Below are 13289 nucleotides of genomic sequence, written 5' to 3' on the forward strand. Positions count from 1 at the left end.
CTAGTATCAGTTTATGCCTTTTCTATACTCACTGATCTGTACTCAGTGTTATTCACTGAAATAATGAGTACAGAAAATCTTCTTTCAGACTGCATTGTGTCCAGCTTTCTCTGTGACTGAACACACAAATAAAATACCCAGATGCAATGTCCTCTTTTGGGCGGAGAGACAGAGTAACCAGGGCAATGGACCGGGGTGCAGGAAAACTAGGTTCAGTTTTTGTTTTGTCACTCCATTTCAGTGTGGTGTTAAGTAGCTGAAAATGCTTCTTGGTGTCTCTTTTTCCCCTCTCACTCTTTTCTAGCTCTATTTGAACCATATTAAAAGAGGAACAGTCTTTCTCTGTGTGTTTATAATATGGCCTTTAAGTACAGCCTTATTTTTTGATCCTTCCAAAGCATGTTACAGGCTAATAATTAATAATATTGTGGGAAAGACTGCACAGTTTGAAATGCTGTTACGCTTTGGTAATTTCTTCTACACTCCATCATCAGATAATAGATGATTGAGATAAAAATGAGCAAATAAAAAAAAAAATCCACACTTTGGGGTCTATCTGAAGGACTTATTTAATCTGCAGACTTTGCAAAAATATTGAAAACAAGTCAGAAAATAACTGCATCTGTTTTGAAAATAATCAACAGCTGAAACTTGAGCTACTTTTAGAAGACTCATGGATTTCCAACCTGGTATTTGGTTCATGCTGAACTTTCTGCTTAATTACTTTTGCAGGCTGTTAGGGAACAGTTGTGCCATTTCACAGATTAGGACACCCTTAGGGCTGCTAAAACATGTTCTAGCTGATAAGCATTGCCAAAATGCTGTTATCTCTGGCAGTGATCAACAGAAACTCTCTGGCCATACCTACCTCTAAATTGCACACCTTTTTCAGTATTAAAATGTATCAAGATGGTTTTCCATAGCCTTGTCCTCTGCTGGTGGAAAATCTCTGATCTTCAGTTGTGTTATTTGAACTTGTTACACATCTGCTATTTGCTTTATGCAGCTGGTGAAATGTAGCTGCACTATGATGGGGAAAACCCCAACTCTTTCCTCATTGCCTCATCTAAAGCGTGTGTCATATAAATGCTGATCTTGATGGAGGAATCCCCCTACATTGTACCTCCATTTTTTATAGACGTGCCAGTTCCTGTGAGAGAGAAACAAATTAATCATTGGCATTTGATTTTTCAAGTAATGTATAGAGATAGTGCATGAAAAATGTCAAAATCAAAACCATTTATTCAATGGAAAAATGTATTCATGTTTCCTTCTCATTTCATTATAGTGTCTACCAGTCCATCCTGATGTTCTTAGTAGGCCTCTGGCACTTAGAGGTGAATCATCTAACACCTTAAGCTCCTTCTTAAGCTTAGTCAAAACTCTGTTTTAATTTTTCAGTGGTGAAAGAAAACCAAAAATCGATCTGTTTAGAACATGTGTTGCTGCTATTCCTCGATTACTTCCTGATGGAATGTCAAAACTTGAGTTGATTGACTTGCTGGCAAGGTAAGCAATGAATTACTGCTCCAGGGGAACAGTGTGAAAAGATGAGCCACAGAATATGTAGCTGTTTCTTTTTATATATGCTTAAGAAAAGTAAATTGCTCTTAATGAATTAGACAGAGATGTCCTAGCATCTTTTTATAGTTTTTGTGGGTTTATTATGTTTCAGAATTTTATGAAAAAGTTGGTACATCGTCCAGAACTCTTTCCCATCAGTATGTAGGTTACATGATATTCACTATTATTCGGGAAAGTCACAACATATTTCTGTTTTCTAACCATCACAGCATTCTGATTAACAGGAGAAAACATCTTTTCTGTGCAGTGGAAAAACATGGAGATACCTGCTTAGTTTTGATTTGTGGTTCCCACGTCTCCTTGGTAAAACAGAAAGTGGTAGATGGGGTACATTACAAAAACCTTCTTACATTATTATTATTATTAATAATCATAAATAAAGAAATTATAAGTTTAAAAAAACATTATATCCCTCCATTTTATTTGTCTGAGTTAGACTTCACTGAACAAGGTAATCTGCGACATGACTGCTACACCACTTAGGTTTCAGGACATCAAATCAGTGATTTGTGGCAAATAATTACGATATAAGGTGCTGGTCTGTACAGAAGAGTCTGTTACATTTCACTTCAGGTATCCAAGACCAAGGTTCCAGCTTGTGTTCTTCATGTAAGTGGATTAGGGTATTAAATTGAACCAAGAGGGCTTTGCAGCATATTGCTCTCAGGTAACTGTGGCAAAGCAAACTTTCTTGCTTTTCTTTGTTGTTTTAAAGCTTTGTTCTTGCTTTTCAAACATCACAGATGAGGGAAGGGCAGGTGTGAGAGCCAGAAGGCTACACACAAAACCAAGTTTTTTTCTGCTCTATGAGCAATTAACTCCCAGTGATGTGCTAAAACAGTGAAACAGTTGATTCTGGTGGTAGTGGGGAGTGCAGGGAGCCAAACAAGCCAAATCATCAGCCAGCAGTAGGTGTGCTGCAGTGCATGGCCAGCTTGATTTCCTTGCATGCACACTGTCTGCTATAAATCACTTGTTGTTTTAAATCATTATCTTATTAAATTATACAGGTACCTTGTTAAACAGTTGCATCAATTCTGCTTAAGGGAAATTTAAAAGGACATGTTTTCCTTTAATCCAATATTTTAACTAGAGTTCTATCCTTATTAATGGCCTTCACTGAGCTGGTAAAAAGCACATATCTATTCAGGTCACAGCTCTTCAATCACAAGATTGTCCAGGTCAGACCTGTCACTACTCTTAAGAAAGTTTGGAGACCAGTGTGAGTTCGTTTATAAATTAATGCTACCCTCCTTAAGTCTCACAGCTGTCAGTATAACCACTGGTCTATCTCTATTCTGTCAGCAAACTTCATTCAGAAAAGGTCAGCCGTGATTCTAGGTCTTTCTTGGGTAATTGCCCTGCTGGGACAATGCAAGCTGTGAGTTTGCTGTGGTGTGTGACTCTGACTGGAAAGAAGTAGTAAGAAATGAGATGTCAGGAGGAGCTGAGGGAAGCTTCTCTAGAGCAACTTCAGAAACAATTACATGCTCAGCCTTTCCTCAAAAAGGTGAACTTTGGAAATCTGTTCTCCTCTCCTACATGCTACAGCATCTTTGAGACATTGGTCGTGCTTTAATTCATATTCCTAGGTGTAAGCAAGGGAAACACAAATTAGATAAAATAAGTAGGTACATAATAGGTTGAAAAGCAATTAACAAACAGTTCATGGTTCAAAAGACATACAGAGTGCTGTTGAAACAACTGGCTAGGGTCTCAGTATTGCAGAGCAGGATCACAGATTGAACAGATACAAAGAAATTATGTTCCTGTGAAGACCTCATTCACATGTATAGGTCTAGAAGGTTTTCAGAAAAGTTCTTCTGGTCTAATCAATATCAAGGATGTCTGATTTGGAGAACAGCATGTGAGCTGGGCTTTGTAGTTGAAGAAGAGGCTGACCAGAGAACAAGGGGGAAAAGATAAGTGAATTGAAAAAACTAGGTCTCTTTAGCCTGGGACAGCATGAACTGTCTTCAAAAACACACCTTCAGAGAAGAAAATAATAAACTGTTTAAAGAATTAATACCTGGCCTACACCAGAATGCCCCAGCGCCAGAGCTGCTACATTCTGTATACTGTCCCATGTTTATTTGAGACCAGACTGACTATTTCTCCCAAATTTGAAAGTCTAGACCCAGAAGGTTTTGCAGTTCTAGAGAACTCTGCATTACAATATTGTGTGTTCTGGGTCAGAAACTAGACTCGGTACAAGGATAAGAAACTTAGAAAAGGCAAGGTTTCAGTTTCTCCCTGTTTTTTAAAAGAACCCTAGAAGCTGTTCTGCTAGGGATTTTTGTGGGGCTGTGCTGTTGAGATAGAAAGCTGTTAAATATTTTCTTTTCACAAGAGATAAAGTTAAATCTTTCAGTTAATTGGTTCTTGTATTCACAGTTTGGTTTGAGTTTTTCATTCTCACAACAGATGTGTCGTTTGGTGGTTTTCAGAAGGAGTCTGTAAGTCAGCAGCTAGACTTTTTTCCAGGACAGCTGTATTCAAATTATAAACCATGAAGCAGATGTCAAGTATATACTGTACCTTTTGCCCTTTCACTGCCCACTGCAACTATTCATTACAAATTCCTGAGTAGGTCTTAAATTTAACTGACTCAAGTGCAAACAAACAAACTTGTACTTGCTTCCTGCATTGCCTGTCATGCAGTGGTAATACAGAGATGCAGGTTTATGCTCAGTTTGAATTTCATTTCGTTAGATAATGCCTCTGGGCAGTAACTTGGGCTTAGGAGATATCTTTTGTATCCTCTTTTCTGTTATTGCTTTTGTGTCATTGTGAATGTCATTTCATGGATGACTTAATTGTGGTCTCAAAAGGTTTTGCTTGTTTATCTTGTGTTGGCTGTCCAAAAGGGAGACAAAAATGATCATTTCCTAGCACAACAAAACACTGTGTTTCTAAATATATATAGAAAGTCTTGTGGTTATTAAAGCATAACAGTTATTTTTGGAGCCGTACTCGCCAGGGGTGAATTTTCATGGCAGTTGTTTTCTTTTTGCTTAAATGAAATGTCCCCTGCCTCCAAATTAGGCAGCTATAATGAACCAGATTTTTTATTAACCACATCTCATCATACACTTCCAACTGAATGGACTTTGGTTCCACTCCATTTGCTATTTTGGGTTTTTTTCTCCTAACTTTCTGTCCATTTCATTATAATGAGTCCTCCTTTTCAACTGTGTAGATTAAATGTAGATAAAATACTTTGAAAATGAGTTCTAACACACTACAGAAAATTACAGTCTCATGGGTAATTAAAACAAAATGCATCATAAAGGCAATGAACCAAAAATTGCAGAGCACACTAATCTGAATTTACTTTATTCTGCCAACTTCTAACATAGAAGTGGTTTGATGATTTCTGTGTCAAAAGGAAGTATAATTTTTTTTATGTTGAGAAGGACTTCACCATGCAAATAAAGAAGAAAATAAAATTTGAAAATGGGATCTGAAATGTCACCATCTTTCAGAATCACTTTGAGGGTGTTCCCTCGTGTTTCTAAAAGTATAGAAAGTCCTGAGGCTGTTTTCCCCATTTCCTCATCTAAATTATTTAAAACATAAAGGATTTTTTAATTCAAATGCCTAATTTTAATTCTTTTGAAGATTTGCTTTCATTAATTGTGATCTGCATTTTGGCTGAAGATTTGGTTTTAACTGTTAGCTGACCTGTTGCTATTCTTTTATTTTTATAGTTAATGTTAAAAAATGAATACATAAATTCTGAAATTATGTATTTATTTGTAAGCCTTTTATTATTATACCTACATGGAAGTTATTGAGAGTTGTGAGTAAATAAAAATATTATTAGTTTGAGAAAAATTGGCAAATTATGTACTTTAGAGATACTCTGCTTTAGGAGAGGAGCACATGTCTTTTGGATCCATGAATATCTTCCGCAGTAGCAAGAATTACAATATAGAAAATAGGTCAAGGATGTTAATTGTGGTCAGCAGTAATGAAACTGTGATAGCATCATCCACCATTGTCAGTGGGAATTTTCCATTGCTGTCATACACTGATAAATATTCCTTGTATCATTTATTATCTGACTTTTACTTACAGGCTGTCCATCCATATGGATGATGAACTTCGACACATTGCACAGAATTCTCTTCAGGGCCTACTTGTTGACTTTGTTGACTGGCGGGAGGATGTACTCTTTGGTTTCACTAATTTTCTGCTACGCGAAGTGAATGATATGCATCATACCCTTCTTGATACTTCACTGAAGTTGCTGCTACAGCTGCTTACGCAATGGAAGCTTGTAATACACACTCCAGGAAAAGCTTCTGAGCAGGCCAAGACCAGATCAGCAGAGGTATGGAATCAAGAGATCTGTGTCCTACCATTTTTACTAAGTGAAGGGAGAAATTATGTTCCTTGATGCCACTATGGTTTGTGTGTTTTCTATTTACTCACCTGAGAAGAATTCGCTATGCAGAATTTTTTTAGGTAATTAGTTCACGTGTCTTTTGAGGACAGCCATGTCCTTGTGTAATACAGCAGATGTTGTTGTTGAGCAACATTTGAGAATGCATGCCAAACTAAAATACGCACATCAACAAAAGCACGTAAAGTGAAATATGTGTATGTAGATGTGGCAGAAGGACATTTTCCCAGGGCTGAAACAGATTGATAATGCTAGTGGGAATGCTGTGAAGAGTGAAATAGGTCTTCTTTTCTGTTGGTTGATTCAGAAACATCAAAGAACCTGATTTTTACCATAGCCTGCTGTCTCCATGTGTTACAAACATTTCTGGGAACTGAACAGCTTTTCTCCTGCTTCTCCCATCTGCACTGTCCCACAGATATTTTCATTATGAAAAACGATTTTTAGGCTTCTTATCTCCTAAACTAATCACACTGAGTATGTTTTCCTTTGGGCAAACAAATGTGTGTTTTATGATACAGAGGACCATTAATTAATAGGTAATAACAGGAGTAGATAAAAATGTAGAAAAGAGAGATCCTCACATACTTTTCATTAAATATTGTTACACTTTACTGGTGGGGTTGGGTTCTAGAGGCCACCTTCCTAAGGTGTTGGCTGCTTCAGGACCAGAGAAGGACCTGAGGACATGTTGTCTGGAGTAGAAAAAATGTGGTGTTCACCACCTGACTTATTTTAGCGGAGGATGGAAAAAAGTGGGTAGACTAGTTGAAAATTAGAGGGAAGGAGAATTGTTCAAAGGACTCTGCTCACACATTGCTTTTGTGGAGCAAAGTAACCTAAAGCAACAAAATGTGATTGTTTGAAAGAATATGTCAGGTTTCCCAGCCTGGCATTTACATGGCCTCTGTGTTTTGATGTATATCTATGTCTATATATGTCCTAGTTAAATAGAATATTTCTTGGAGACCTGGTTTGCAAACACCACCACTCCATTTTCCCCCCTTTGCACTGTTCTGCAGTTGATACCAAATGGATCCAGCCACAGGATACAGTCTGAAAGGAGCCCCTATTCTAATGTGCTGCACGCAGTTGAAGGATTCGCACTGGTTCTGCTGTGTAGTTTCCAGGTTGCCACGCGGAAACTGGCTGTTCTAATCCTCAGAGAAATCCGCTCTTTATTCTTGGCCCTTGGCCAGGCAGAGGTAGGATTTTTTTTCTTCTGGAACTTTTAGTTAAAATTTCCCAAAGATAAAGCTCAAAACTGCTATTACAGCTGCTTTTAACGTAATTGCTGCAGTACAGCAGGTATTCACTTAGTTTATAAAGAGGCATTTGATCTCAGCTTACTATTTCTATTTGCCTTAACACTGCAAACACATCTGTGGCCTTAACAATGTAACATGAATGGCCAATGCCCTGTATAAGCATTTGAAGGAAAATGTACTTCTATTAGTACTTCTATTCTATTGCAACTTCTGTTTTCTCTTGGAATGATGTGACTGTAAAATGCACTGCAAAATGTTTTTTACTGCATGGGCCATTTTTGTATTGTCAAGGGCATAAATTTATATTGGAAATGAAACCCATTCCTGTTGCATACCATTGTGGGTGAAAAAGCCCACAGCATAAAACACCTTTAAGATCATTCACATACATTTTCCTTCTATAGTAAAGACCTCTAAGTCTTTTTTATGGGCACAGAAATATGGAGAGTCATGTCGTGTACTGGCGGTCACAGCTCAGCCAGCCATCTAAATGCCTAAGAACACAAATATGTGTGTTCATGGCGAAGGAATGCTTCAATAAACAGTAAGCTAATTTTTCAGTCTTTTGATACTAGCTCTCCAAAGTCATTTGGGATTTTCTGATATGTGCTTTTGTTTCCTAAGCAATGAGCTATAACCACAAATTAACTTCATTTCAAACCACAGCTTGGACTTAGTTCTGAGATCAATTTGAAAAAGACAAAATGTACCCATTGTTAACAATAAATATTTTTAGCTACTTCAGATTCATGTCATAATTTTTAGATGTTTCTGTTGCATATCCCAGAAACATAAGAAGGGAAATAATTTGGTCAGGAGAGCAGTAAACTTGTATTTTCTGTGTTATGCAGGATGATGACAGACCTATGATTGATGTCATGGATCAGTTGAGTTCTTCTATTCTTGAAAGCTTTATTCATGTGGCTGTTTCCGATTCAGTAAGTACTTCTTTACTGTTACTGATTGTGTTTACATAACAAATATCAGACATGAAATACTAAAAATATATACTGCTAAAAATCAAACAAATCATACAACTTTAAGGCTCCAGCCACCTACCCAAGGCTCCAATGTCCCAGACAATCTGTTCCATGAAAGTGATTGTTCTATGGATATGGAAGATACTGCATACAGAAGAAAAGAACAGCTGAGAAAGTCTTACCGCTGGCACCAGCTAATGCTGGAGGCTCTTGGTAGTCACTCACTGCTGTCATCTGTTTGAGAAGGGAATAAGCTTTAGCTCCCTGGTGTCCTCAGTGGCCCTGCCTGCACACCTAAGCATAAGGTCCAGAGTAATTCACTGCTGAGGTGAATCTCTCCTTTCGCTCTGTCAGGGGCCTGATGTGTCTGACATGCATCAGCGAAAGCAGAGCATTTTAAATAAAGGAGTGTCAGTAGAAGAACTGATACATAAGACAACTGATTTTGCATGCTGTCCTAGAGATTAGTGAAAGGCCCATTTCCAAAGGGCAGGAACAATCAGTTTAGGGCACTTTTCAGCCTCATTAAATTTAAAGTAACAAATGGTCCTTGCTACATTGAGTGCCCTTTCCAGGGCTGTGGCATAGAGCTGCATGTTGGGTGCTTGAAAAAGTAGCCCCAGACAGCAGCCAAGCCCCACACAGCCACTCACTCACTTCCCCACCAGGGGCATAGGGGAGAGAATCAGGAGGGTAAAAGCTGGAGAACTCCTGGGTTGAGATACAGACAGTTTAACTGGGAAAGCAAAAGGCACACACACACACAGCAAAGCGAAACAAGGAATTGATTCACCACTTCCCACAGGCAGGCGGGTGTTCAGCCATCTCCAAGAGAGCAGGGCCCCATCACATATAGCAGTGACTTGGGAAGGCAAATGTCTTCACTCCAAAAATCCCTCTTCCTTATTCTCCTCCCACTTAGTACACTGAGCATGATATCATACGGCCTGGAATCTCCCTTTGGTCAGGTGGGGTCACCTGTCCTGGCTGTGTCTCCTCCCAGCCTCCCAAGCACCCCCAGCATCCTCATCAGTGTGTAAGTACAAAAAGCAGAAAAGGCCTTGGCTCTGAGCATGCCCTGCTTAGCAGTAACAAAAACATCTCTGTATTATCTACCCTGCATTCAGCACAAATCAAAACAGCCCCATACCAGTCACTGTGAAGAAAATAAACTCTATCCCAGCCAAAACCAGCACAGAAGGGGACATTAAACTGGTGAGGCAGTTGGGTGCCTTTGCATCTGAAAACAGAAACTGAGCAAGAGAGAGACTTTCTGACTTCATAATACAGGAATTAGGAAATTCATCTGAAATAGCAGCACCTGGGTTTGGATGTTGCAGTTTCTAGAGGCTAGGGTTTAAATTTTGGTTTTTTTATTCTGTTCATTAATAATAAAGCAAAGCCAATGTGTTGCCTCTGTGCTTGGTTTCTGACTAGTACAGGAAGGAGTGTTAATTTATCTTTTCTCTCCCTAGACAACAATCCCTTTAACACACAGTGTGGATTTGCAGTGGCTGGTGGAGTGGAATGCTGTCCTAGTAAATAGCCATTATGATGTGAAAAGTCCTTCCCATGTCTGGATTTTTGCACAGTCTGTTAAAGACCCATGGGTGCTCTGCCTCTTTAGTTTCCTTAGGCAGGAGAATCTACCAAAACACTGTCCTACAGCGCTCAGCTATGCTTGGCCATACGCCTTCACGAGGCTACAGCTAATAATGCCTCTTGTGGATCCAAAGTAAGTGGCAATCTGCATTTCACTTTCTTTTGTATGAGCTGTGTGATTTTAATGTAAACTTTTCTTTGGTCTAGTGTGTGAGTATCAGTCCACACATCCTGCAAGGTGCCACACAGGCATTGGTGCCACGCAGGTTTGAGTTTCATAATGGCAACTTGTAAGGTGGAAAACTCTGGTTTTCTACCTTCATTGATTTTTCCTGTGTATCATGTCATGTTGATTTGCAGCTGGTAGATACACAGCGTCTTATTCTCTCTCAAAATATTTTAAAATACTGTAATTAAGACTTGAGTACTTGCAATTAAGACTGGAAGATCATTTTAATTATTATAACTTATTTTAAAATTCTAGTATTCCTGTTAATGCAAAGAAAACAAGTACAGCAAGCAGTGGAGACAACTATGTTACTTTGTGGAGAAACTACCTTATTCTGTGTTTTGGAGTAGCAAAGCCCAGTATTATGAGTCCAGGACACCTGCGTGCTTCAACACCAGAGATCATGGCCACCACCCCTGACGGGACAATGAACTACGATAATAAGGTGATGCAAACTCTTACAAGTTAACTGTTGGTTTAGGAGAATTTTAAGCTGCATCCACATGCAAAATCCTATCCTGGTGAAAGTATTTTAGTTAGGGAATATTTTGATATATGCAAACTACTTAACACACATAATTAACAATTAGAACATCTGTATGATAGAATGTGTTGATAAATATTTGGTGAAAGCCATGGTGTTTTCAATATATTGCTTTTTTTTGTTGTCATTCTGGGTGATGTGCATTCAAAATATAGAAGGTCTGGACATGTGTTTTGAAGTTAACTTTAATTTGTCATCCCCTTTTTTCCTTGTAGAGCACTCCAATTTGTAAATTTAAAACATTAAGCAATAAGGCAGATTTCCGAATGCAAATTGTATTCCTGTTGGATATATGCCTGTCAGAAACAATAATATGTAAAATACACCCTCAAGTAGTAGCAACCTGAGAGGAGCAGTAGCTCCACAAATGCAGTTACTGGAATATTTTAATGAAACAACAAATCAAGTAAATTACAATAATCTGAACTAAAGCAAAGAGATTTCTCAGATGTATTTACATGTTAGGCATTACTGAGATGATTGTCAGGTAGCAGACATCCAGTTAGACTGGTGGATTGACATCCATAATAGTAAAATCATTCCAGCATGTTTTTAAAATACGTATTGATTCTCAGACAATGTTTGTTTGTAAAAAAAATTTGTGTTTACTTAATATTGATATCCTGACAATTAAATTCAACAATATTTTAATATATTTTAGGCTATTGGAACTCCATCTGTTGGAGTCTTGCTAAAGCAGCTAGTTCCTTTGATGAGACTTGAAAGCATAGAAATAACAGAATCACTTGTATTAGGATTTGGAAGAACAAATTCCCTTGTTTTCAGGTACTTCTCCACTTATCATATTCTCAGTTATTTGCCTCTAATACAAGTGCTTTATTTTTGTTGTAACTTAAGTATATATTTAAATTTTTATTTGCACTTTAGAGCTTAATTTTTATATGTTGGATAAAACATTTATGCTTTTCAAAGGACATTAGATTTTGTTTACAAGTATTTATGTTTTTTTAATTTAGGGAATTAGTAGAAGAACTTCATCCACTAATGAAAGAAGCCCTAGAAAGAAGACCAGAGGTTAGTTGCAAAAATTAAATGTACTTGTTTTTCAAATGAAAAATTATTTTAAAAGTAGTAGTTCTGTCTGTTTGAAATATAAGTATTTTTTATAACTAGCAGCTATAAAAACTATAACTAGCTAGCAAATTAAGCTCTTAATTAAGAATTTTATTAATTGCATGATTTAAAATAAATTCATTAAAACCTAGTTTAATTCAGATTCTGTCAGTGACCTGAAATGTACAACATAGAATTCCATTCTGAGGAAAAAGTTCCCATCCAATATGGAACCTCCTGATACAGAACTTGGATATACTGAAAACTCACTTTCACTATCTGAAAAATAAAAGGGCTTTAACACATCTGGGCTACAAGCACATTTTGTAGCAGTGTCTAGATGTGCTTTTATTTTCAGGGCAGGCAGGTCATCTGTTTCAACTTCATGGAATCACAGAATGGCTGGAAGGGACCAAAGTGGTCCAACCTTCCTGCTCAGACAGGGTCAGCCTGGATCGCATGCCACAGGATTCTTTCTGAGTATAATCAGTTAACTAACAAATGCATCAGAGTTTTCATTTTTCACCTTCATTAAAGTACTCTCTTTTGTTATAAGAGAAAGTAGTGCTGGAAGGGTTCCTGGCAGATCTTCCAATCCACACAGGAGAGAATTCTGTGTTCCTAAAAACCTCTGGTGATAAAATCTGTAGCCTCAGTAAGCAGTTTAGTCACAGGATGTGTCTGTGCAGCTAAACAGAGAAGCCATGGAGAGAGCTTCAGCACTGGACTCAAGTCCTGCTCAGTTCTCCCTCCTTGACTCAGTATGGGACCATTCCATCTGGCTCCAAGATAGAAATCTGAGATGGCTCGTGGACAATTCTTAATAATTCTGTGTCTGGTAAATGTCCACAATCACTTCCATTCTGCATTGCCTCACACCTCAATTCAGTTTTGTGGCTTCCATCCTTATGAAGTCACTGATTTGAAGGTCACTTGTTTCAATACTGTGGAAGTGGATTAATTCACCTTATTCAGCCACTTGCCTCTGCATTTTGTCTGTGCACCATTTAAGATAACTTAGACTTGAAAAGCTTCTTCTGGAGAATACATATCCAGTGTATCCTCAGGAAAGGAACTGCTAGAATTCAGAGGTTTACTGTATGCAGTAAGAGCAGATTTAGCACATGGAGTTATCAGTAGAGGAATACGAGAACAAGAGACTGCAATGTTAATTCCTGTATTTTTTCTGATATGGATAAGTGGGATGCCTTCCTTCAAGCAGTGCCACCTGGAAACCCAGGAATGGCTGTATGGGCTGTGTGGCTGTAGAGAACACAGCAGGCCTCCATGTCAGCAGGCAGGTATCCAACACACCAGAAACAATGTCCATGAACATATGCTGTGACTAGGAAGAGAATTCCCAGTATGGCCAAGAGCTGCAGGGATAAACCAAAACGGACATTACACAGGATCCACCCTGTGGGCTCTGGCACAGGGCTTGCCAGATCACCTCTGACACTGCTCTAGGAGGCAGCTGTGTCTGGTAAATACTGTATTACAATAAAACTGCTTTATTCCCTACATGTGCTTCCTGGAGCCTTAAAGGTAAAACAAGAGAAAAACAGGGCTCTGAATAGAACAAATCAAATGGCATAATAAT

General features: G+C 38.2%; 1 protein-coding gene across 6 annotated transcripts in view; it reads left to right on the forward strand.

The window, feature by feature from the left end:
• Positions 1-13289, forward strand: part of FRY (FRY microtubule binding protein) — a 159655-nt gene that overhangs the window by 73898 nt on the left and 72468 nt on the right. For all 6 annotated transcript variants that reach the window (XM_066313153.1, XM_066313156.1, XM_066313154.1 and 3 more), the window contains exons 17-24: positions 1402-1509; positions 5665-5920; positions 7015-7197; positions 8112-8198; positions 9716-9975; positions 10327-10516; positions 11277-11401; positions 11593-11650. In XM_066313153.1, coding sequence (XP_066169250.1) covers positions 1402-1509; positions 5665-5920; positions 7015-7197; positions 8112-8198; positions 9716-9975; positions 10327-10516; positions 11277-11401; positions 11593-11650 — 1267 coding nt within the window. The remainder of the gene's footprint in view (positions 1-1401; positions 1510-5664; positions 5921-7014; positions 7198-8111; positions 8199-9715; positions 9976-10326; positions 10517-11276; positions 11402-11592; positions 11651-13289) is intronic.

This window comes from Sylvia atricapilla, chromosome 2 (assembly GCF_009819655.1).
Source record: "Sylvia atricapilla isolate bSylAtr1 chromosome 2, bSylAtr1.pri, whole genome shotgun sequence".
Lineage (NCBI taxonomy): Eukaryota > Metazoa > Chordata > Aves > Passeriformes > Sylviidae > Sylvia > Sylvia atricapilla.